This window comes from Ischnura elegans, chromosome 1, assembly GCF_921293095.1.
Source record: "Ischnura elegans chromosome 1, ioIscEleg1.1, whole genome shotgun sequence".
Taxonomy (NCBI): domain Eukaryota; kingdom Metazoa; phylum Arthropoda; class Insecta; order Odonata; family Coenagrionidae; genus Ischnura; species Ischnura elegans.
In genome coordinates this window covers 91,686,598-91,713,550 of record NC_060246.1, presented here as the reverse complement: position 1 = coordinate 91,713,550, position 26,953 = coordinate 91,686,598, and the positions used below count along the sequence as shown (strand labels likewise).

Sequence of the window (26,953 nt, the reverse complement as noted above, 5' to 3'; positions counted from 1 at the left end):
CGCATATTCCATAGTGGTTTTGAAGGGAGGAATGGCGTCCATTTACCTCAGTGTCAAATTATCGTAAATATTCCAAAAATATTTTAAGAAATAGAAAATTATACATATCTTTTGAGGTATGGTAGATGTAAAGTAAAATTATTATCACGTATTTATTAATTTTCCTACGGAGGGTGAACGACGCACTTGAAACGTGTTTGAAACCCCCACCATTTTACATTATGAATTTTTCATACCGATGCTCGTTTGGAAACGAGCGCTGAAATTGTCATACATTTTTGCTTTGGAATATTTGTGTACGTGAAAATGGAAAGAAAAGCTTTGTTTATTGTGACCTTACGGTCAATGTTTACTAATATTAATGTAAATATCGGAAAGTAGGCTTGTGAGAGTTATTTTATGGGGTAAGTTTATTCGAGATGTAATTTTGGAATCGAAGAATTTAATTATTCGTCAATGTTTACAAATGCGTCGCGGTCATGTTTACTTATATTTTAAGCCAAAAATGTGGTTAAGCGGCTATTTTATCTCTTGTTTCAGAAATGGCGTTGTATTTTGACTATCAGGCTAAGTGCCATTTAAAAGATTCCGTCCATATAGGAATATCTTTGCATGAAAAACACCCTATCCTTGCAGTGTCCTCTTACAACAGTGACAACGGGGGATTCATTTTTATTTGCAATGAAGAGGTAAGGATTTGGATTTCACTAGCCCCAATCTTGTAACAATTTTGTTTTGTAGCTTATTTTTATTACTGTAAATAACGAGAGACCTAAAAGATAATAAACTTCTCTAGGGCGAACTTCTGGAAGGCATTAATTTTCCAACCCATGTTTCTGCTCAAGTAACTTCTCTCATATGGCATCCAACCCGCCTTCAAATAGCAATAGGATGGGAAAATGGAGGGCTGCAAGTGTGGACTGACGGCCAGGAAGAATTTTTTCCTGTTGACTCACCTCATAAAGACCCGATTACCTTGCTTAAATGGAGCAAGCAAGGCTTAAGGCTTATTTCTGCAGATACAGTAGGTACCCCTATTTTGCCAATTTGCGAAAGAAAGCAGTACGACTCCACATAATGCCCATTTTATTGTGTTGGAGTTTGATATGTGGGTAGCATTCATTTCTTGTAAACTGAAATTTTTGTGTTTATGCTTTGAAAAGAACACCGCCTTTTCATTCTGCACATGTTATAATACAAATACCTATAACATTGCTTCAGGCATAAAAAATAAATCGTGACCTAAGCCTAAATTTTTCTTCAACTTGCCAGTCTGGATCCCTTATTGGGTGGAAAGCAGATACCAGAGGTAAACTTCAAACTGTGTTTCATCATGAATTAAAAGATCCAATAAGCCAGATAACATTTAGAAGGACATCTATGTCATCTTCTATTGACTTCAGGTTGGTAAATAAGAAATTATGTCTTAGATCAGCTGTGGAAGTTGTTTTAAAATAAGTGATATAGGTTTTAAAATGTATGAAATCACATAATATCCTTCTTGTTTCATTATTAATGAATGTCATCATGATTGTTATTCTTATGATCAAGTTCTGTAGGCATGGCAATCCATGGTGAAATGATAAAATGTGCAATTACTTGGTAAATATTTGTGCCGTTTGTTAATGTAGCCTTATTCATTGTAGTGGGCTTGCTCGTGCTGCTGTTGCTGGCGATGAAAAGGCATTGGACATGTTTAGTGATTGGAGGCCAAAAACTGCAGGACAGAGGATTAATTTTCAGTCGGAACAAACAGATAACCTTTGTTTCTTCGCTGGGTCTATCTCAGGTGTGTGTACCTCTTTAATTTTGTCATAAGTGAATAGCTTTATCCTAATGTATCATGGTACATATATCATGTTAGTCATAAGTGAGTATGTTATAAGAATCATATTAAGAACAAGTAAATTATATACCTGAATAGTTACGTAATAATAATCTGTTAACTTTGACTCATAGAAGTGTGTAAGGTAACCTTTTCAAATCTATGTTTACAAAATGCATGAATTCACATAAAACACTTGCATCAATGGTGAATGAAGGCATGGAAGTAGAAACAGGGCTATTGTGTGTGTGTTCATTCATTTTTTCATAGTTTGCACCCCTTAAAAGAATGCAATTTCATAGGTGATCGTATTCATCCATCTTCCTGGTTGGGTGCATGGTTCATGGATTGAGGTTTCTCTTCATTAACAAAAGCAAATTTACTGAAAGGCTTGACCCTGTGCATGTTTAAAAAGTAATGGGGATTTTAAGTTAAAATTTGAACATATTTGTCATAAGATGAGTGACATGAAAACCAAACCGTCGAAGTGCTATTTCCCCTCCCTCACTTCATTCCTTATTTGATAGTGAACTGAACAGAATCAAGTCATGGATATTAAAAAGTGTTCTAAAACCTCTTTATAGTACAGGAAATATTATTCAGTATTAACCTTGCTTAGAAATTATATAGGTAAACAATGTATAAATTGGGAATCTTCAAGACCGACTTTCACAAACTTGAAATTATAATCAGAGTTTGAAATATGTGTGACAATTTTGTGGATTTGAAGTAAGGATTATTATCTGATGAACATAAATGTATTTGCGTGAGTGGCTGAAAGAGATCACGGACATATTGTTACTATCATGTGTAACACTGAATGTAGATATAATATGTATTAACAATAATGGGATCGTTCACTAAGACCCAGCCTTTTAATTCATCTGAAGGACTTGTAGATATGGGAGCCGGGGCATAGCCAGAAATTTGCTTTGGGGGAGATGAGGGTGATTGGGAGGTGTGAGGGTTGCCTAAACTGAATTTTAGTCGTCCATTTTCACTTAGTGGAAAACTATTCATTTCAATAACTCAGCTATTTATTTAGTTTGCATAATGTTGAAAGTTAAATTCATTGTTCCTTGTATGCCAAAATTATGAATTAAAACTGTCAAAAAAAATGGAGTATCGGAGGATGGATGACCCTGGCCTGGTAGTCTTATCAGAAAACGTACTTTGGGTAGTAGCCTCAAGGGAAAAACTTTTGGGGGTGGCCTCCCCATGCACCTGGATGGAGGGTAAATTATGTAATGGAGGAAAAGTAATGGAGGGAACTGCCTATCTTTGAGTGTAAGTGACTTCATTTGTTCTCAATTGAATCCTAAGAGACTGGAAAGGGGAGAAATGTGGTACATAGTTTGTTCTAAACATCATTGGTCATCATAAATTGGAAGACAATGCAGCGAGATATACACTCTTGCAATATGGACATCGTGAAGCACAAGTTATTCAGCAGGTTTTGAGTACATATTATATTTTTATTTTGTAAATAAGATAGGTTTATTATTATAATATACATATCTCATTCTATCTATCTCCATCTATCAATATTTAATCTCCATTGACACCTCATGAGTTATGACTTCTGCCTTATTTTAGGTGTGATATATTACATCAAGGATAATGGTAACTGTGAAGAAGTTCTTCGAGCAGATGGCGCCATCAAAAAGCTCTTATTTCATGAGACAAAAGATTACCTTATTGTAATGACTGACAAGTTAAATATTGGACAGTTTCATGTGGATGTTGATGGAAAAGTTTCTGAGATAATGAAGGTAAGTTGTAAATAAATTACATACATACATCAGGCTTAACATGTGCATGCAAATTAATTTTTCTTGTCCGTAGCTGAAGTGCAAGATGTGAATACAAAATGTTATTTTGGTTTATTTTATGGATGGGGTAGTGTGCATGTGATTGTACTGAAATCTATCACCTACAGGGAGTTGTAATTCAGAAAAATATATCTGTAGGTGAGAGACGTGCTTAAGTCATAGAGGTGACACAATTAACACCTTTTTGTGCATGCACATAATGCAGGTGGTCCTTACACAAAGAAGTATTACACGCACATAATGCAGGTGGTCGTTGACTGTTTTACTCATTGCATTCTTGATATAATGGAAGAAAGTGAAGCAGTGGTGTTACATGGTGATTGTGAGATTATTTACCGAAGATGTGAAATGAATGTTGTCTAACCTTATTCCTCATGTACACAGTTATTGTGGCATACTGCATGCACATGTCTAAATTACTGGGTAGTTCTTTGTTTTGAGTTCCTCTGCAACTTCTAGAGCTCTTTCCTGAGGAATCGGCCTGAAGAGAAGAAAATTATTTGCCCATAAGTTTTGTGAACCACCCAAAAAGAACAGTATTGATTTTATTTCATGATGGAATATCCTTTTTTCACTCTTTTTTTGTGATTTTGTGTCAAAGGTTTCATTCTCTTTCTCCTTCTCATGTTTTCCTTCTGTTTCATTAGGCGTATCAGCAATTTATCTTTCTCTTCAAATTAATCTGCTAGTTAATCGAGTCCAATCTTTCTTTAATTAGAATGCTGCCCTTGTCAGTGATGTTTATCCATCCACGGTGCCCATCCAATAGGGTAGTTTCCTTCATCAAAGAAAACAAAAGGCATCGACTGCGATTCGTTACCCACCATTACTGTATTCATAATATACAAATTATTTCATTTTAGAAATACCGGTTTAGACGAATGGCAATGGTCCATTTTTATCCTCATTTGAAAAGGTCCAGATTGGCGCCCTTGCGATGCCACTCCACGTGACGTACCAGTTTAGACGAATGGCAATGGTCCATTTTTATCCTCATTTGAAAAGGTCCAGATTGGCGCCCTTGCGATGCCACTCCACGTGACGTCACAGGGACCTAGTTTCTATACGAGAAGATAGGAGTTATACATCGTCTGAGGTTACCAATGCATGCATGAGGTGCAGAGCTCTGGGAAACATGTCTTAATAATCACTTATTAAAACTGGCTAAGGTCGGAAAGTTTTCTTCGTTAGATAAGGTATTAATAATCCTTATTTAAGCCAAGCGCTACCAGCAAGCAGGGTACTCAGCTACCCGCTAGCAGCCTGTGTCGTATCAGCGCTCAACTCGCCTCAAGGTCACCTCACAGGGCGGCAGCGGGAACCAGAAATATGTCACACGGAGAGATTTCCCGGCATTCATACTTACGCGTAGCGTTTTCGTGCTCTTGAAATTTTTCACTTTTCATTTTATCGCGAAAAATAGATATCGTCATGTAAAAATCTAAAAGCGTGAAATACGTAGTCCAGGAGTAATAATCTTTCGATTTAGGCAATAAAAAAATTAGGAAACCACCCTATTCCATGAAATACATCCATCCCATTTCACTCAATCCCTTCTCTGGCCCGTCAACAGCAATCCTAAATGTGCATTCTCACTCCTCATGCATCAGGAAATGGCCTATACATATAGTTTTTTTCCTTCCTTCTCTGTATTTTTTACATTTTTTTCGGTATCTTGCAATGAACTTTCTCTGTACCATTTTCAGCTTTTCATTTTGGAATCATCTGTGACTATTGCCATGTTGTCTGCAAACGTGGTGCATTAAACTATTTTTACTCCCATTTCTCATCCATATTTTCCTAAATTTCTAACCTCTCTATGATTATTTCTTCCAAGTATGTGGTGAATGCTATTTGTGAGAGACAGCCACATTTTCTAACTCCTCTTCCAAATTTGCTCCTATTGTTCAGCCAATTATGAAAACATACTGCCACCCTTGGTTAGTAATTAGCTGTGTGGGAGAAAAAGAGAACTGTCCGCAAAAGTTTCTGTGCCTGTAAGTAGGAGTCTGCATACCATATGTTAGATCTTCAAATGAATTCATATAACTCGACTATGCTGATGGGGAAGTAATGTCTGTGATTCGTTGGTTTAACTGTACATATATAAGAAAAACATAATTTATGAGTGAAGTACCAGTGGACATACATATGTACTATACATGCACACAGGCTAGTAGGTTATATTTATATATGCACTAGGCCTTAGTAGGATATATTTATGTATTATGAATTTGTTTTTCATGATTCCGACCTTATATTTTCCAGAATTCTCTCTCCCCTGGGTAATTTTTGAATTTGTTAGGCGAAAAGTGTGAAGAATTTTTGAGTGATTTACAGTTCCCTTTGATTCTTTTCAGGTTAAAATCAATGGGAGATCCACAGATGCAAGTTTAATTTGGGCTGGAGAAGGATTATTGGCTATTTCTGCAGGAGAACCTACAGTTAGATGCTGGGACCTCGAGACTGGAGAAAATTATTTATTACCAATGGAAATCCAAGAGCCTCCCACCTCTTTAACAAAGTCATATTCCTCACTTCCTTCTCATCCCAATGAGTTTTTTACTTCTTTGGCATATTACGACAAAAAACGTGAGTTTATTGTATTTTTTGCAGAATAATTTACTTTGCCCATTAAGTTCTCAATTGTTTTTATAAGCCACTATGCATAGATTTACCAGTATTATTCCTGCTATGGCAACACTTAATGCATAGTATATAGTAAACCAAATATTCTACCTTTGGAAATATTCATTTTCCTTCAACTAGACTTGAAATATGATTCTTTTATTTCTTGGTGATTGCTTTTAATGTCTCTCCAGTGGATTGATGTAGCTAAAGAGTAACAAGAAGTAATATATGCTAGATAATGGTCTTACTAGGCAATATGTGTTAGAGTTGTGCGCATAGTACCACAGTCCATGAGGCAAGAGATGTTCTGGTTCTTTGATTGAAAAAGCACTTCTTCAGAGGGAATAGACACTATGTAAATGGCAAGAGTTTTTTTTTAACATGAACTCTTGCCCCTATTAATCCTTTTGTTTCTCACTATTTCATTATTAACTTTTAGCTACTGGATTTAAATGCTCATTGTCAGTCATCATTTTTCACCGTCTGATTTAATTTCAACCCCATACTATGTATAGTAATCACGTGCCTTTATGGGGACGATAGGCATTTAAAAGTTAAACTATATCAAGTGAGATAGTTGAAAGTAGTTATTTAATCTCTCTTTTTACTTTTTTTTAGGGAGCATGTGTGGAAGCACAAATTTTGGGCGTGTGTTTATGTGGAAATTTTTGTCTTCGACGGCAAAGGCTTCCACTAAAATTAGAGGATCATCTGACAAAAGTGACGGATCTTGGGTGCGCTTGGGCACAGTGAGTGTGGAAGGTGGTGCTATTGTTACGGTACAATGGGGTGGGGGTAGAGGAATATTGGCTGTGCATACTGTGAGTGGTGTTTGCCTACTTTGTGAGCACCCAGTGGCAGTGTGCTACAGTAACAAGGTGAGTGTGCTTTTTGGACTTGACCATCTAAAATTCTTTTAATTAAACCAAACATGATTAAATTCCCTCATTCCCAGAATTGACCAATCCTTCCTCCTTTAAAATTACTAAAATCTTACTTTACACCCATTTGAAAGGCCTGTGACATTGTACTTAGAATGCCATTTTGTGGAAACATGAAGGGAATACAACAAAAAGAATAGAAAGACAGGAGTTTCATGTGAAATATTTAGGTGTAAAAATAGATGCATGAAACTTTATTTTTCTTTATTATTTATGTAATTAGAGAAATGATGAATTGGTATATTGATAGTTTTTTATTCAAACCTTATAGGTGGCTGCAGTTCAGATTTCTCCATCTGAATTTTTAATGCAACAATTTGATGGTGGTTGGGTTGTTCCTCTCAAGTTGCATGATGTTCGTGCCATTGGTGTCGCAATTGGAGATAACCATGTTGCATTTTGGGACAATAAAAAAGTTGTTGTGTATGAGGCATCAGAAAATATTCCAGATAAGTTCCGTATGATTGGTGAGTTTAAATCCTATCTTGTGTTATTCAAGTTTATCTTTTCTATTTAATTCTGCCTCCTATCATCATGCTTGTATCAATCATCCACAGGATCCTTTAGTTGTAAAGCTGAAGATCTAGTTATTCACAGTAGAAGTTTGTATATACTTGAAACCGTTCAATCCAAGGATGAATCGGGTAAGGAGAATCCGAATAAAACTAAGGAGGAAGTGAAAGTTAGGTGCCATACATTCCAAGGAACAGTTACAAGTACTCTGGGTACACATGAAGAAGAAGGAGAAGTTTGTGGAATCCACCTGACAGCTCCATATTTAATTGTATTTACACTCCAAGGATTTATAACTGTGTGGGATATTTCTCGAAGGTAACATTTTATAAACCTTTTTGAAAATTGTAAATAATTTCTTTGTGTGTTTATTCCTATGTTTTAAAATATTGAATGCATTAAAATATTTTAATGGCATTATACCTTAACAGCTAAAATTGCATGATGGCTCTACTTTAATGCCGCAGTTTATAAAACCTCTAATTATATGTGTACCATTTTTAGCTCAGTAAAACAATTACAACTTGGATTATCTTCATGCTCTTAAACCAATTATTCCATGAATGGTAGTCTTCAAATTCCACTATGAGTTTTTGTAATGGTATTACTTTACTTGCACCTATTCATAATTGTTGTATAAGGAAAAAGTATTGCTGGTGTAGATTAACATAATTTGTCCTGCAATAATGCAATCGTTTCATAACTAATTGCTAATGGGCATCATGTATTTAATAACCTTTTAAAAATTTATGATTGCAGTTTACGGATTGCAGATTGTAGTTTTAAGTTATGATTACTTTTTGGATGCATCATCCAATGTTAGCTAAAACTACTTTAAAATTCTGGTATAACATTATTTTCATAGGTAGAAATATAGTGTGTAAAGGTACTGCAGATTTCCTTCACCAGACATTTTTGTGTATAATCAGTGTGGAGCAGAGTACCCTGCTAGGAGATAGTGCTTGGCTTAAATAAGGATTGTTAGTATGTACCTTATCAAACGAAGGAAACTTTCCAACCATAGGCAATTTTAATAGGTGATTATTTCCCTGAGCTCCGTGCCTCATGCATGAATTGGTAATCTCAGACAATGTAAAACTTGTGACTACTCTTATAGCATCTAAGTGCCTGTGATGTCACGTGGAGTGGCATTGAATGGCCGTCAATCTTGCCTTTTTCAAATGAGGTTAAAATTGAGCATTAACATTCGTCTAAACTGGGATTTCTAAAACCAAATAATCTGTATGTTATAAATACACTAATGGTGGGTAACGAATCGCAATCAATGGTGGGTAACGAATCGCCTTTTGTTTTCTTTGATGAAGGAAACTACCCTATTCTCTTTCTGGATATAGAGGTTAGGATTATTGGTATGTAGCGTCCAAGGCCATTGGGTGGGAGTGTGGCCTAAGGTATTAACATCTTCCCAAGACCCTTACTGTGGAATGGTTAGAAACTTCATTGTTTTTGCTCCGATTACATATGTATTTGAAAAGTAAGCAATGGGTTGAGCAGTAGAAAAAATGGGTCTTTTAAATACATAACTACCTATTTTAGTACCAACAACAAAAAAGTATTCATGAAAAAGGTCATTGAACTTGTATTTAAATGGGAAAATAGGTGGTGTAGGTCGGATTTTAAGTATGTGTCTTAAAAAGAAGAAAAGATGACAGACTTATTTTTCATTAACTCATTCCTTCTTTTAAGGATCAAAGTAAGGTTTTCTATCTCTTGGTGGCCTTACAGATTCATGGACACTGTTGGAAAGTACTTTCTTGCAATCTATTCTTTGATAATAATATGTAATTATTTTCAGGATACTGTATGTGGCAATGAATATTGTTGATGAATATTTATGATATTGTGTTGTACGATTAATTCAAGTAAAAAATGTATTCCAGGGAGGCCAAAATACATGTTCATCCAAAAAGATTAGGAGATGTAATTCCTGATTTTGGGGAAGTTATTAGTGCAAAATGTAATTCTGATGGAACCAAAATGTCATTGACCATTGCCAAGGTATTTTCAAAAATAAGTTATGTGAGCTCTTATCACTAATGGAGGAACTATGTTTTCTCTAACATTTTCGATGTTTATTCCCTTGTAGTCAGACTTATTTCCTGATACTAAGCTGTACATATGGAACATCAACAGAGACACATTTAGTTACCTAGATTTTGCTACCGGTGGGACAAATGAAGATGGTGAATTGAGTGATACCTCTCCGAGAGAAGCAAGCAAAGAGAAGGAAGTGCATGAAAAGTGAGTAGTCATCTGAGGCCATGTTCAAAAGCACTAATTATCAAGTTAACAATCTCATATTAAGACAGTTTTTAGGAACTACCTCCAATGGAGTAGACATCTAGCAGTCATTTCCTGGCCAAAACATGTGTATCAAATCCCAATTACTCAGAATAATGAAGTCATTATCATGGCAATGACTGCTAAATAAGTTAGGCTAAGATCTTCTGCTTTGGAGTTAGTTCATAACTGTCCAGTGACCTAATCATCTTTGTACTCAAGTTAGTTCAAAATCAAGTTAATTTGATAAATGGCACTTTCAAAAATGGCCCATATGTGTTTCCCAGCTTGTGAGCTGGATCATGTCCCCGAGGTCATTAAGAGTAATAGGTTTAACTGGCCTTGATGTTGCCATAGATAAGTGCTTGCCTGTCAATCCAAAAGTCAGGGCTTCATATCTCGCCTGGGTAGTTTTTCCTCAAAGTAAGGGTCGGAAAGTGAAAAATTTAGCTTTGGTGCTTATTACTAAGAATGAAAAATGGATTTCCCCAGCTTATCATATCCCCATCTTCCAACCTTTCCATGACAGAGAAAACTGTGCTTGGTTGATTTTGTTGATAATGTTTTGTGAATTGAAGTGCTGAGTTTATTTTGAGCAAAAAGTTTTCTTCCATTTTATCTTGTACTTTCAAAGATGGAGGGGTATCAGGCTTTTACTAGAGATTATTATTGAGGCTTCTGGAACTTTTCAAATTATGGTAATAATATTGGGGTTATTGGGAATTTATATGGTTGTAATGCTGGCCTTAGGTTTTGGCTGCTGCACTGCCGTGTTGAATTCTCTGTTTTATCATACTCAGGAGGTTTATCTTCACCTAATGAATGGCTGTTTTAAATCCTTAATCCTTAAATTGCAAAACCTAATTTAAAATGCCCAATGATATTTGTGGCAGTGTTTAAAAAAATATATTACAAGAGGTTAATCAAATTTTATTTTACTTTTAGGGCCGCATCATCATTAGTTTTAGGAATTTTTGATAGGTTTGTATTATCGCATCACTGGGATGAACATGAACCAAAATTGCTTGTATGTGAAGCCAAAATGTTGCCATCAAACGATGGCAATATAAAGGTTACCTCATCAATGAATTCCACTACCAACCTATTTAGGAGAGTAAGTATTGTACATCTTCATATTGCCATTGCCTCTGGCTTAAAAATTACTTAGTATTATTCATTTATGTTTTCTTTTTCATAATTTCAGCCTGAAGTGGTTCTGGTTACCTTATTTACTTCACCCGAAGGAGAAATATTGATGCAAAATTCAGTTACATTTCCTGAGAATCATGTCAAGTTAACTGGAGTTGAAATACCTCATTTTATTTTGCTTCGAAAACCAACATCAGTGGATGAGGTAGGACATTGATTAGAATTTTATTCACTCTTATAATTGAAATCGGCTTATATTTGATAGGTACTTGCTCCTTTCTTGTTCTCATATTTGGTGAAACATTTCTTTCTCCCAATGTCACCAGTTTTTCGCAAATTAATTAAGCATGTCTTGATGTAATGGATTGAAAATAAAATATTTAGGCTTATTGTCTCAGCAGGGATCTTGATTGTCTCTGGGAAATATATTTGGTCACTGTCGCATTCCATCCAAAGCTTGAAAATCAACATTGCAGAGACGAAAAATGCTTTATTGAGAAAATGAAGGAAATTATATTAAAATAGTTGTGCTATTTATTGTGCTCTCAATAGAGTACAAAATTGTTTTAGAATTATTATGGTGAAATTGTTTATTCATTAAGAAATGAGTAAATGTCTCAAAATTTCATTTCCCCTCTCTGGATCTATCATTGGATTGTAACATACCAGAAGCTTGTAAAATAGGCCCTTAGTTTAGAGCTAATTTGTATTTACATTTGTTAAAGTTGGTAAATATATATCGGAAAATATAACTACATAAATGCTTTTGTACAAAGTGGCAATCTCCAAAAATTTAGATTTTATGGAGGGTGTGTTTCAACCCAATTGGGGTTGGGGGGCTCTATTCCCCTGTATCCCCCTTGGCCCCTATGAAGAAAGTTGCATTCATTTTTATTGGAAGATTTCTTAGAAGCCCTTTTGAATTTTTATCAGTTCATTTTTAATGGAGGGATCACATCATGCGCTTTATAAATAATTTTTAGAACGTGCATTGTTACATGTTTCTCTCTCTGCACAGCTTAGTTTATGTGTACCTGAGTACCCTTTTATAAAATTGTTCAAACTTTTTCATTTGCCATGTGATTATCTGTAAAAGGCTACTGGTGGTGGACTCTCGGATAGAAAAGTTATGAGAGATTTTGAAGGCCTTGAAGATTGTGATAAATCTACTCGTGATGCAGTGGTGAATTTCAGCTACTATTTAAGCATGGGAAATATGGATGAGGCCTTCAGAGCTATAAAAACAATTAAAAGGTAGGTTTCGTTGATTCAGTTAGTAGATTTGAGCATTTGGTTAATCTTTTCTCATTCTTGTTCCTCTCCTCTTTGATATGCGAGTCTGATGACTTAATATGATCTGAGGTCTGGTCTAAATTTTAATTTTTCTCCTTTTATTAAGGATAAAGAATAATCTTAAGACTGAAAGCACATGACTCTCTTGAGTGGCCAGTTTATATCAATTTTTATAAATAAATTCTGAGTACAATTGTGATGCTTGCATGCCATAATTCTTTTTTCAGTTTTTCTGTGTATAACTGTTGTGTATTTTGTGTGAAAATATCTGAGTCATATTAGCTTATGAACAACTTCCCTCATTTGGTAACGTTTGCATCTATATCGGTACATAACACAGTAGTGCTTTGGTTATCATTTTAATATCTGCTCATTTGTTTACTATTCACTTGTTACTTCTCTAGCAATTCCACTTAAATACTCCCTTACTTTCCCTCTCCCACCATTTTGTAGTCCCTCTTTCATACGTTTCCCCTCATCCATACTAATTGTCTTTGGATGAAATGGATGCAGAAGTAGCAGATAAATCATGACTCTGACTCCAAAGTAAACATTAATGAGAAAATTATCATTAGAAGATTTTTTGTTCCTTCTCATTATCCTCTTGGCATTTCTCGTCCTCATAGATGGATAGTCAAAGCACTACTGTATTTCCAATTAGAGAAATGTATGTAATCTATGTATGTGTTTTGTGTTGGAATGATGGTGCAGTGGTGCGATATGGGAGAATATGGCCAGGATGTGCGTTGAGACCAAGCAAGTGGATGTCGGTGCTGTTTGTTTGGGACACATGGGTAACGCAATCGGTGCGCGAGCACTTAGAAAAACAGCAGGTGCTCCGCTGGATGTCCGAGTGGCTGTGCTAGCTTTGCATTTGGGTCTCACAGTAAGCATGCTTCTGTTTAAATTTTGATTTTGTGTGGTTTGGTTGCTTTAAGATGATGCATCACTCCTCCTTGACCTGTTTTGTGTAGTCTTTTTTCGTGACTTGTTTTAAACTCATGCAGTCATTTTGAAATTCTAAGGGTATATAGAGTAGAGGCTTGACAATATTAATTGCATCTCTAGTATGAAAATTTTATTCTGATGTAATACTGAGATCAAGCCCGAATTTAGATGAAAAGAAACCCAAGGCTATTCCACACAAGAGGCCCTCTTATTTCCCATTTTTAAGTTTGTAAATTACAGTTTTATATTAATAGTCATATGCGTTGAATTTCTCCTAGTTTTTGGTTCAGTGAATTAATGTTCACAAGTTTTAGGATAGTGTAATTTTTATTTTGCTTACAATTTATCTCTAGGCCCCTCTTAATCTTGTGGCCCTAGGCTGAAGCCTAGTTATCCTGTAGGAATATCTGGCCCTGATAACCAAGGTATAATTTGAGGCACTGAATAAGTTTCTTACAGTGACTCTTAAATATTGATAGTGGTCTACTATATGTATTCTGTATTTGTTAAAATGATGGTGCAAGTTAAAAACAAGAAATGCATGAGGAAATCAGACTGGTCAAGCAGGATTATGTCTTCTTGTGTGTTTTCTTATGTATTATATGCGTAATATTCTTTTGTGGTACTATGCATTAGTCATTTTGTTGACATTACATATAGTTTTTAGTCGTAACTGAAGTATTTCTGGGATTCATTTAAATTATTTGGAGTTTTTAATCAAAATAATTGCTACCGATGGTAATGATTTTTACTGTGGGACTTTTAGGCTGAAGCAGAGAAACTCCTCAATGGTTGTGGTCGTTATGATTTGCTGAACAAATTATATCAAGATTCTAATCGTTGGGAATCAGCTTTGCAAGTAGCTGAGGAACTGGATAGGATACATTTGAGGTCCACTTGCTACAATTATGCCAAGCATCTTGAAGCCCAAGGTATTCTCACATTTTTGAACTATCATCACCTGCTTATTAATTTAGTATTGTATAGGGATAAAATCATTGGAATTTTCCCATGAATTATAGTTACTTAATGAGGTTATACCATAATAATGTTATGGTAAAGTGAAAATTTTATATTATGTCTGTCATCGTGTTACCTTAAAATTGCCAAATTGTACATTTCAATGTTTTTAAATGAATACTCTCCCATTGATACCAACTTTGCCGGTGCCAGAATGTAGGTTTTATGTTTTAAAAATTCCTCTCTTAAATCACATCCGAAATAAAACTAGCTGCTGGCTTTGGCAATCAAAGTGAGTTGGTTTGATTAGTTGCTAAAATGAAGCCATTTGATGTTTGTCACTGAAAATTTTAAAGTTGCCCTCTTAAAGATTAAACTTAAATGAGTCATCTCTATTTAATTTTATTTCACATGCACTATTTTTTTAGTTTAATTGTACTTATTGATAAGCCCTATTTGAGTTATGGAGTAATATTTTATGTTATTTTGGTGAATATAATGGGAATTTTAATACTGAAATATTGCACATACTCCATGGATGGTTATATCTGAGGTGTACTTAATCACTGCATATCTCCACACTAGATATCTCCTTCCCTCTTACACGATTTGATTTTGAATCCAACTATCTGTATGTAGTTAGGGTCTAAAAATGCCTTTCCCTATGATGTGATGCAGCTGCATGAAGGCTTTTAATCTTCAAAGAATGAGTGTGAAATTTTCTTTAGCCCTTCACATCTTTTGCTTGATCCAGCCAAATTGTGTTAGATTATGGAACTGTGTAATGGGAATCCATGATTAAAAAATGTTCTGTGAGACAGTATGTATCATCTGTTAAGTTCCTTTTGGGAAATGCTGCGTTGGAAACATTTTCAGCTTGACATTTAACTCTTTCTGGTAGCATTTTCAAGAGAATGAGAATGATTTTTTCTCTCAGTCTTTTGAAAACGCTCCCAGTGGGTGGTGTGAAACATTGAGCCGAAAATGCTTCCAACGCAGCATTACCCAAAAGGAACTTACCAGATAGATTAAAGAAGCTGCAAAAATCTCCAGACAAAAAAGTATGTATCATCTTTTTTTGTACATAGGTGATATCACTCGTGCCATTACCATGTATGAGAAATCTGAAACTCACAGAACTGAAGTTCCTAGGATGTTGTCCTGCCACGAAGAGCTTCTAGAAAGCTATATGAAACAGACCAAAGATCAGTAAGTCTTGTATTCTTGGTATACTTTTTTTGCATGAGTATTTGGAATCTAGTGATATTTTCAGTGTAGTTAAAACTTAAGTGTACATTATTTTGTAGTTTGAGCAAATGGTAACCGTATTCTTTTTCTTTCTTTGAATTGAAAAGCATCATGTGTTACAAAGAATTTCTCCCATAGGAAAAATTGTCATTTATGTTAATGTTCCATTTTGCCTTCTTGAATTGTAGTTATTTACAATTTAAGTATAATAAAAAAAATGGATAATACTTCTTACTGACGCAAAACATGATTATGCTTTCAGCTAAAGTATCTTAAGGAAAGCATTGATTCCAGGTTAATTTTTTTCTTTATACATTGTTACTCTTTCATGCTATAAATGCTTCACTGGGAATTAGGCCAAATTCAAAAACTTGGTACAGTGGAACCTGGGATGTATGACGCTCTTGATCCAAAGAAAAAATATGTACATGTGAGATGCTCATGCAAGTGAAAGTCTTACTTTAGGAAGCCCATTCACCATAACTTTAAGATAAACTCAAGTGAGAAATGATATTATGTATTCAATTTTAAGATGCCTGCACTTTAGAGATAAATATCCAGAATAAAAGGAAAAAGTTATTTTTAAAAACATTTATGTACTGTATCCTAAAACACTATTTTGGAGTCTTGAAAGATATTGATGTATATATTTTTCTTAAAAACACAAATTAAATGAAAGAAACGTATGTAGTTTGCTTGCTTCTTTGGAATAAGTGCAGATATTATCAAATTTATCTTATCTCTTAGTGGAATATTTTTGTTTAAAAAAAACAAATATTTTATACTCTAATTCAGTAATTGTAAAACATAATTAAATAAAATTATTGGATTTAACCAAAATGAAAGTTTGGGGCTGGGCTACTTAAAATAATCCTTCATTGAAATTGTTGGCTTGTAACAAGACTTGTCACAGTTCACAGTAGGCTTATTCCATGGGATACATGACATATCTGTCAGCAGATTAGTGGCCTCGTACATCTTTGATTTCCATGGAAATAGATTAGTGTGGTTAGGCTTTTTTGATCATAAAACTGTGAAAGTTTTTCTACTAAAGGTTTTACAATTGGCAGTGACTTCCATAGAAATGAATGTATTTATTCAGCACTAGCCCACTTTTGTCTTACAACTGACAGCCGTTCAACTGAGTTACCACTGTTAACGTAATTACAATACTAAAATTAGCATGGTAAAAAAATTGTTCTCTATTATTTGCCTGTGGTTTGACCTTTGGATAAATAAAGCATCTGGAATTTATGATATTCCCACAGAGCTAATTGAAAATGCAGGAGAAAAGATGTTGCACCAGGTGTACAAAATCATTAGTGAGTATTCGACAGGTGTGATACAAAGGACTTTGAGAGGAACATTATACATATTCTCAATTCCCAAGAGGAAAAGAGTGGAGAACTGCAAAGATTTTAGGATCAATGGCCTGACTACACCCGGGTCGAATATACTGACAGGGATCATCTATAGAAGAATAGAACGAAAAGCAGAAGAGTATTTGGATGAGGACCAATTTGGATTCAGAAAAAAGCAAAGGCACCAGAGAAGCAATATCAGCCCTTAGGCTGCTCATAGAGAGGAGAATGGAAAAGAACAAGCCAACATTCGTTGCGTTTGTGGACTTAGAAAAGACATTTGACATTGTGGACTGGAACTCAATGCTCAGAATCCTAAAAGAAATTAGAGTGACATATTTACAATAACAGAAGAATCATCCACAGTTTATGAAAAAGCCAAGTAGCAGTGATAAAATTAGGGCCTAGCTGTGAAGAAGCAAGAATCAGGAAAGGAGTGAGACATGGCTGTGCTTTGTGATCCGTAATTTTAAATGTTTACATTGAGAAAGCAATTATGTAATGAAATCAAAGAAAAGGCTTTGGGAGTGAATATCCATGGAGAAAAAATGAGCATGCTAAGATTTGCTGGTGACAAAGCCATTATAGTGGAAACAAAGAAGGATTTGAAAAATATTGTAGTTAATATGGGTAGGGTAATGAGTATATATCAACTGAAAATAAACACAAAGAAAACCAATATATTAGTATGCAACAGGAGAGAAGAAGTCAAGAATAACATTAAAGTAGGAAATCAAAAAACTGGTAGAGGTGGATGAATTCTGTTATTTGGGAAGCAGGATTACTGGTGATGGGAGCAGCAAGAAAGAAATTACATACCAGCAGATTAGCCCAAGCGAAGAGAGCATTCCACCAAAGGAGAGACCTGCTGTACAGAAGTGAGGCATGGACAAAGACAGCAGCAGAGAAAGCAAGGATGGTGGCCTTCAAAATGTGATGTTACAGAGGAATGATGAGGGTCACATGGATCGATTGAGTTAGTTATGATTTATGAATGAGGAATTCCTAAGAAGAGTAGGAGAGAAGGGAAGCCTCATGAAAACCTTAATAAGAAGGCGGAACAACCTTATAGGCCACATCTTGAGACTTGATGGCCTGATGAAGACAATCATTGGGAGACAAGTGGATGGAAAGAATGGAAAAGGAAGACTGAGCAAAATATATGAAACAGGTGAAGAAAGATATGAAGGAGACGAAGTACGTATGTTGGTGTGAAAAGATTAGCTGATAGGAGAATTGAGTGGAGAGATGTGTCAAACCAATCTTAGGATGTGAGGATGATGATGGGATGAAGTGGTTTTTTAAATTGAATTTTCATATCATATGTTTATAAATACAAAAAAATTATTTATGTAACTTCATATGAGGGTCATCATTAATTAAATGGTTGGTTCGATAAGCTTGAGATCAATTTTATGGCAGCCAAAAGGATTGATTTTCATGCTCATATTTTTGTATGTAACTTTTTGTGATCTTTTCAGAATATTATTTCTTATCTTTTAAAGTTCATGGAACATATTTATATGCCTCTATAAGTTCCTTGTTTAGTAGCACTTACCATTTTCAGGGTTCTTGGTAGCTGGTGGGGTAAGAGACTGGAAACTAAAGGAGAAATTCAGGGAGCTCTGGCTGCATATGAGGAAGTAGATGACCGTTCATCCCAAGTTCGTCTGCGGTGCCGATTTCTAAATGATGTTGAAGCAGCTGAGAAATCGGCGGGATCAGATCAACCAGCCTTATTTGAACTTGGCAGAGAACTGGAGAAGAGAGGCAAGGTTGAAGGAGCTGTCAGGGCATACACCCGAGCACGTGCCTATGGAAATGCAATACGTGTTTGTAAGGTAATTGAAGAAAACATGCTTTATCCGTAAGCTTTGCAGTCATAAATGGACCGTCCTTGGTGTTTTTTAAAAGGATTGTGTTAAAATGTTTTCTTAAAGTCAATTTTTGGTGCAAATCTATGAAAATGAGTGAAAAACAAATGATTTGCCTGGATGAAAGACAGACCTATTTATTAGGTGACCACCAATTTTTATCTGCCAACAGAAAAAGGAATTTGGATTAACAAATCAGTGTTAGTAGTGAGTTATGAAATATGTACTGAGGAAAAAATTTTATGAACTTGTGCATGTACTGTGAAACAGTGAAAACGTGGTAGTTCTCTACCACCTAGCATATTTCATTGCTATTCATATTCTTAGTTTTATATCTAAAGTTTGTAAAATCCACGTGCAAAGGATGCTAACTCTTCCGATTCTTGTTTTACAAATTTTAAGTCTTGAAATACGAAGTCTTGTCACTTTTCTGTCATTGTCTTCACTGTATGATCCCAAGTGTAATCATATATATTATGGCTTATTACATATTATTATGGGTTTTCCTTAGAATATGTACCTATGTTTAATATTGCTTGCCTATACATATGAATAATATGCTGTCCCCCAATCTTTCATTAATTTGTAATTTACTGTCATGAAATAAACCTTTTGAGCCACAAATCTCACCTTTCCTCGGTTTAAAATAAGTATGTATGTATTCAAATTACCAATTGAAGTGGCCAAAAAGGAGATAATTCTTTCAGCATTTATTTGTTTTACTGGAAGCATATTTCAATGAGCATCATTGTAAAATTTAGATAAAAGCAATGGCCATCTGAAATAGAAATTGGAATGACCTGTCTTCTCAATGCAGGGTATATATGCTCTGGGATGGAAATGTAAATATTGACATTCTCATGTATTTTCAGGAGTACGATATGAAAGAAGAACTTTGGAATGTTGCCTTAACAGCTGGACCCAATGATCAGTTGGATGCTGGAAGATACTTTGAAAATGCAGACCCTCCTGCCCCTGAGAAAGCTGTCCATTTATACCACAGAGCGGGTCTACTTCACATGGCATTAGAACTGGCATTTAGGTACTTTCTGCAGTTGATAATTATCGATAAGCAATATTTTCTATTGCAGTTTTGAATATTTTAATTGCTTGTATTAATTTCAAATTAATTTTTTAATTGAGAACTAGATCATTTATGTTGAAAAGTTTTAGAATAGCCGTTGTATTTGTATTAAAATCAAATATATAATCAATCTATTCAAAACAAATAAGACTAAAAAACCGAAAAAATTGACTTTTGTCAAATTATTTTGAATTAGAGCCTATCAGAGTTTGCATGTCCTAATATAGAAGATATTTGGTGTGTTCAGTTCAAAGCTGATTGGTTTGTAAAATTATTTTTGTGTTCTTCTTTCACTAGCTTAGTGCTCATTTTTTTTTTTTACAGGACACAGCAGTTCAATGCTTTGCAGTACATCGCTATGGATCTCAATGCTAATTCTGATCCATTGCTTTCCCATAAATGTGCAACTTTCTTTATCCAAAACAAGCAGTTTGAAAAGGCTGTAAATCTGCTTGCAATGGCTAAAAAGGTAAATATGATAATGAAAATGAAGCTCACATCAATAATTGAAAATTTTAATTTTTGATCAACTTTTTATGTGTACAGTATAGTTAAGCTGCTTCATTTTCTTTATATTGCATTTTATGCCGTATGTTACAAAAAGTGAAAGGGATGTAGGAATCAAGTAATTTTTCACCTTTATGCATAATGCCTCAATCATTTTGTGGAATTTTATTATAATGTTTGCCACCAAATGGGAAAGAGTCAGTTATAGGGATTGCCATTACAAAGATTGAATAATAGACTGTAACACTACCAATTAATGTAACACTACTCACCTCCTATTTATCTGTTTTCGTGTTACATTTGGGTATATAAACTCACTTAATTATGAAATAATATGCACAAAAAATCACTTTTACACTTTTATATTAAGAATATCATGAAGTAAGACTAATTGGGCCCAATTTACAATCGATCATTATAACAAACAGATTGCATAACTTCCATTTAATTGCAATGGACTTTTAACTCTTCCCCTTGTGTATTTGTAATAACCATTCAAGTCTACTTATTGGGTTCACTGCTCGCGTCTCCACTCAATCACTGCCGGATGGTACAGTACTCCACAACTCTACTCTCTGCCTGATATCTTCCTCAACGATCCCTCTCTTGATCTTTCACCACCTTTTTCTTTGCGTCCTCTCTTTTTTTCTTATTCTGCCGATCTTATAAGACACGTCTTATACGTAGCTCTCTCAGCCCACGACTCCAGCTTGTGTATTTCCTTTCTGCGTCCCTCAGTACCATTCTTGCCTCCTCACTACCATTGTTAATTTTTAATTATTTAATCAAACAACATGGTGGCTTTTTTATATTATGTTTCAAGACTATGGATGCTGGGTAATAATTATGGCCGTTGGGTATTTTAAATTTAATTAGCATGTATATTTAAACCTTCCCACATTTTTTGTAGCTCTCTATCTCTATTCACTCAGCCTTTTCAATGACTAAAGTTGAATTTAATTGTTCTTGAAACAATCATAATATTTGTACATATCGATGGCTAAGTTCTATCAACAGGTATCTCAAAATATGGCCCGTGTGAGTTAATACTGTTAATAAACAATAAAATTCTTGCAAAAACAACTTTATTTGCAAATGTATGCTTCTTTTTCAGTTTTATGTATTTTTGGTTTTTAATTTCAATTAAAATTATATACAATTAAAATAATAAATGGTTTTTTATATAAATAAATTCTCTCCTGATAAGTTGCTATTTTTGAGATACGTGTTGTTAGAACTTAGCCATCGATCTATGTTTTGTTGTTAAAATTTATTTTTGTTGATTTTTTCCCATCCAGTACAGCGAAGCCTTGGATTTGTGCATGAAGCATGATGTTCCTCTTACTGATGAGCTAGCTGAAAAGCTCACTTTGGAAAAAGTTAAAGACAAGGCAGACGAAGAGAGCAGATCTGAAAGAGCTGAACTTCTTGAGAAAATGGCTGAAATTGCCGTATCCCAAGGAAATCTTCAGCTTGCAGCCAAAAAATATACTCAAGCAGGAAACAAGGTATTGAAATTTTTAAAAACAGATTTGCATCAGATTGCTTGCCACTGCTAGTTATATTTACATGACTCTATGTCCTACATATTGGCATTATTTAAATGCCCTACATATTGGCATTTATATATTCTCTCAATGTGAATAGGAAGTAGCTTGAAAGTTGATAATATCCTCTTAACTTAATTAGCCTGAAATTCTTCATAGCTTTGAGAAATGTTTTTGCTCCTTAACTAGGAGTGAGTGTGCACCTTGAAGTTTGAATTGGGTATGGTTTCATGCAATAATACGTTGGGAGAAAGTGAGGCAAGTGACTGTCTGTGACATTTACATGATGTTTGCATATTTGATTTTTTTCCAGGTCAAGGCCATGAAAGTCCTGCTAAGAATTGGAGATCCTGAAAAAATAATTTTCTTTGCCAATGTTTCTCGTCAGCGTGAAATATACATCATGGCAGCTAATTACTTGCAGTCACTAGACTGGCGAAATGAGCCCAATATAATGAGAAATATAATAACTTTCTATACTAAAGGGCGAGCTCAACATTTACTTGCTAGCTTTTACATGGCTTGTGCAGAGGTATGTAGTATTTACTAGTTTTTGAATTAAATTTGATTGTATAATTTGAAATTACGCTTTTGATCTTTGGACAAGGATAAATTATTCCCTGTGTGAGGTGAAATTTAGGGATGGAAGAGTTTTGAGCATGATACTTATGATGTTGTTGGAGTGAGAACTGATGATAGTGATATTATTTGTCATACAATAAGGAATTAAGATTTGAATCTGTTGTTTTTCGGGTTTTGTATAACACCCAGTACATATTTAATGAATGGGTTTGATGTAAAAATTCACCCTGTGTATTCTTGGTAGCTCAAAGGTTATTTAATATTTGCATGTTGTATTCATATGCTCAAACACTCTATTTTAATGGTTTACAGGTGGAAATAGATGAGTTCCAGAACTATGAAAAAGCTTTAAATGCCTTAGAAGAAGCTAAGGTCTGTCACACTCGTACTATCTCCAAGGGTAGCAATGTAAATAGTGAAGAAATTCGTAGGAAAGGTGAAGAGATTGAAAGACGTTCTCGTCTTGTAAGACACTTCGTTGAAATTCAAAGGTAAAATATTTCATCTTAGAATATTTGCTGAAGTAAGTGATCTTACTAGTACAATTTTTTCATTTGATTTGAACATCAGCTGTAGATTTTTGAGGTACTGTCAACATTTGTCGTAGACTACCTCTGTGTAACAAAATCTCTACATCTGTACAGGAAAAAAGTTATGGTGCCAATTTTCCTGTCATAAGATTTTTGTTTTTGCCCTCTTTACTCAGCAAACCTCTTTGCTATAAAAAAATCCGTCCACGCAATCCATTTTTGGCCATCAGATGATTTTTCATCCCTTTGGAGCAAAACACTAAGATATAGCTGCTAACATTCTGACTTTAGCTTGAAGCAAAAGCCAATGACACATGGTGCATGTCAACTAGTAGCCAATATATGTGATTTCTGTTTTGTTGTTCTTATTTTCAAATAAATTATTTACAGGCATCCCCCGAGTTACGTAAGAGATGCGTTCCGGCAGGCTATGCGTAAGTCGAAATTTACGTAAATCGAACCTTTGCGTTGGCGCTTCAGAGATTGCTGTATAACAAGTTGTATCGTACAGGAATGAGCGCAACCACATACGCCACCACATCCATCGCTAGAACTGCAAATTTTCACGTTGATTGCTGACTTGGGATTTATAAGCGATTTTTCTACAGAAATTAATGAAATTTCCTTCGAGGAATGACAAAAATGGGTCACTTTGTTATTTTTAGCACGTTAAATACTCTATAACTATTCGATATTTTTTCTACCATAGGTTGTACGAGCGAATATCTACTTCTTCGCGCTCGCATTCGAAAATTAACGTAATCATTTGAAAAACGGTTATCGCTTACGTAAGTACGGATTTACGTAAGTCGAGACATACGTAACTCGGGGGATGCCTGTACTTAATTCATAATCTTCAATTGCCTTTTAGGAGATTGTTTTGGATTTTAATTCATTGAAAAATGGAAGAATAAAACGTCCCTCACTAGCAATTTTATTTTTCTCAGTCAAGATATAAAATATAGAAATTTGTTGCTAGAAGAAGTTATTTACTACTTATATTTGTATCATTTCATTTGTTTTGAAACATTTCATTCCACTATGATCGATTGGTAGCATGATTCAATCTGCAATAAGCTGCTGCCAGACAATTGTAGACCAGATTTTGTGTGGTACATGAAAATTCTAAAAGCATGAAAATTTAGCTTCATTTATGTGACTGGATTTATCATATCATAATTCCTCAGTTTCAAATTGCTTTAAAAGTAGTTTGCCTTAATTTTAGTGATCTTTACAATACTGACTTCAAATGTTGGGTGCCTCATAAAATTTGACTTAAGAAAAGCCTTTCAACGCTCATCAGAGACTTACAATTGTTACAGACTTTGTGATAAGCATTAGAAAAGGGGATATATATACAGTAAAACTTCTTTGTAGTGAACCTCTTTACATCATAAACCTCCATACTTCATACCACCCCTACGGTCCCGTCAGATTTACATGTAAATTTATGGGCAAACCTCTTTGTAGTTAACCTCTTTATCTCATAAAACCTCCACTTATCATACCAAGGAGACACCCCCGATACTGCCTAACTACCTCTGCAAATCGTACCGAGACATCTAGAGACCATTAATGCAGCCGCAATTACGTGCATGGAATGAAATTTTCACCTATAAATGTTTCACACTTATTTTTTTTCTTTTACACCTTTGATATGCTGTAATTTTCATGTTAACCATTAGTTATGGCCATTTTGTTCCATATGATAGCATACCTAACAGTAACTAAGAAAAAAGATATCCGACTATCCCAATCATTTTAAGTGTCTGTTGAATTAAGAGAGATCACATCGTTTTCTCTTGAATCAAGGTAAAAATCACACGATAGCACTCGCTTTGTGTTATCATAAAATAATAAATATTTGTTCACTAATGCATACATGTTTATTTGAACGCATAAATATAATGGTTTAAAAGACAGTATATAGTGCCTTTCATTTCCAAAGGATATGAAAAAATGGTGCATATCACTAAAACCTCTCTCTATAGGGAACCTCCATACATCAAATTGCCCAAATTTTGGTCCCCTCCATTATGATATAAAGAGGTTTTACTGGTAACATAGGTACATATATATGGATTGATTATATTTTAAGATCATGATACTTGGAAAATGCCTTGACAACATGTTTGTCATTCCCTTTTCAGACAGTACAAACAAGATCCAGAGGGAGCAATTCAGCGTTGCCAAATTTTATTGGAAGAGTGGCAAGTTTCAGGTGAAGATGCCGTTAGGCGTGGTGATGTGTATGCATTTGTGGCAGAGCACTATGCAAGGGAGGGGAATGAGGACGAAGTTATGCGCTTGCTCAGAGAGATGAGGGAGGCCTTACCGACTGGGACCAGCTTGGCTTATTACGTCGACGCTTCGGCTTTGTCCAAATTGAGCCCTGAAGTTGCTCAAATGCTGAAGAACGATAGGAGGGAGAGTAGAAGTGTGAGCAGGGCATCAGCCATCCATGCCGATGAAGATGAAATTGCTGAAGTTGAGGAAATCGAGGCGGTGAAGGAAGAGGAGGAGGAAGAGGAAATAGAGGAGAAAACCCTGAAAGGAGAGAGGAGAAACTCCATGATTCGCACCAATGGCAAGGTCTATGCAATTTAAATGAGTCTTTTTGATCACTCACCGATACTATCACTTTGTGGAAAAGAAAATGATTGGAGTGAATATTTACCATTTGTTCGCACAGTAAGATTATATTTGGAAGGAGTTGTAAGTTTACAAAGGCATAGCTAATGTATTCCTAATGATTGACAGTTTAAAGCAGCATTAGATGCATTCATTTTATGTGCAATCATTAATATTATTAATTGTGTGGTTGTGAGTTAAGTTGTGATAAAATCAGGTTTACTGTTAAGTGATAATGCTCATAATAATGTGCATTGTTCAATCTTTTTTGTATTGGTTGTAAATATTATGCTTATGTGAGTTATCCTGAAAAGGAGCCATTGTATGTACAAACATTCATGCAGCATATCTTGTTATTTTGTGTTTGTTATATGCATTACACAATTTATGTGATTTGGGTGACAGTGAATCATCCAGCCATCACAGTCCAAGTATTGGGAAACTGAGGGGTGGATGTAAAGAGTTACTATCTTTGCAACATGAATTATTTTCATTGAATTTAATGGAATTCAATTGTTCCATTGTGACCAAAGGTCTAAAGTGATCTATGTATTCACATTCAGTGAATTAAATGTGCCGTCCATTGCATATCAATCAACCGTCCAACAGTGATACTTTTCTATTGAAAGTATTTATATAACATGTTTAATATTAATCTCAATAAAGTTATTTAAAGCAATCACAAAAGTGACTTCACTTTTAGGTGGTAATTTTGATGCAATAATATTTTATTACAATAAAATAGAGACACTCATCAATGATCCCAGATCTTATAGTTCTGTCATCAATTTGCTCAGTTCAAAGATTATGTATTTTTTATAAATTATTTCTATAATATGTTAATAGATTTATTTTTGTTGCATGTGGCTGGAGCTTGTGCTCTTTTGTAAATTTTCATTTTGGACCATGGATAATTGTTTTCTTGGTTTTGGCCTGTTGGCAGACATGTTAACTGTGATACTAAATTTTCAACCAAAGCAGTATGAAAATTTGAGGGTGGACATGTAAGCATCAGTTTTCATTTGCATCGTTAGATTTGCTATCCCAAATGAATTCTGAAAACAGCAGCTCCTCTTTAGTTAGGTTTGTACCTTACCTTGTAGTATTAATGCCTGTGACAATTTTGTTTTACCAATGATCTCTACTTTTGTGAAGTGCTCAAAGTTTGGAGTTTGAATAAATAAGAATAATTTATA

The 26,953-nt window shown here is 34.8% G+C and overlaps 1 protein-coding gene across 1 annotated transcript; it reads left to right on the top strand.

Annotated features, from left to right (window-relative positions):
• The first annotated feature begins 272 nt into the window (after window positions 1-272).
• Window positions 273-26,953, top strand: LOC124165897 (intraflagellar transport protein 140 homolog). Its single transcript, XM_046543440.1, has 25 exons — window positions 273-404; window positions 541-689; window positions 797-1,024; window positions 1,273-1,403; window positions 1,647-1,789; window positions 3,422-3,597; window positions 6,018-6,249; window positions 6,907-7,166; window positions 7,501-7,696; window positions 7,787-8,060; window positions 9,644-9,761; window positions 9,850-10,004; window positions 10,989-11,157; window positions 11,248-11,397; window positions 12,289-12,446; window positions 13,197-13,371; window positions 14,200-14,365; window positions 15,482-15,602; window positions 18,570-18,843; window positions 19,749-19,918; window positions 20,285-20,429; window positions 21,766-21,975; window positions 22,328-22,546; window positions 22,909-23,087; window positions 25,277-26,953. Exons 2-25 carry the CDS (start codon window positions 543-545, stop codon window positions 25,731-25,733), a joined length of 4,653 nt encoding a protein of 1,550 aa, XP_046399396.1. The 5' UTR covers window positions 273-404; window positions 541-542; the 3' UTR covers window positions 25,734-26,953.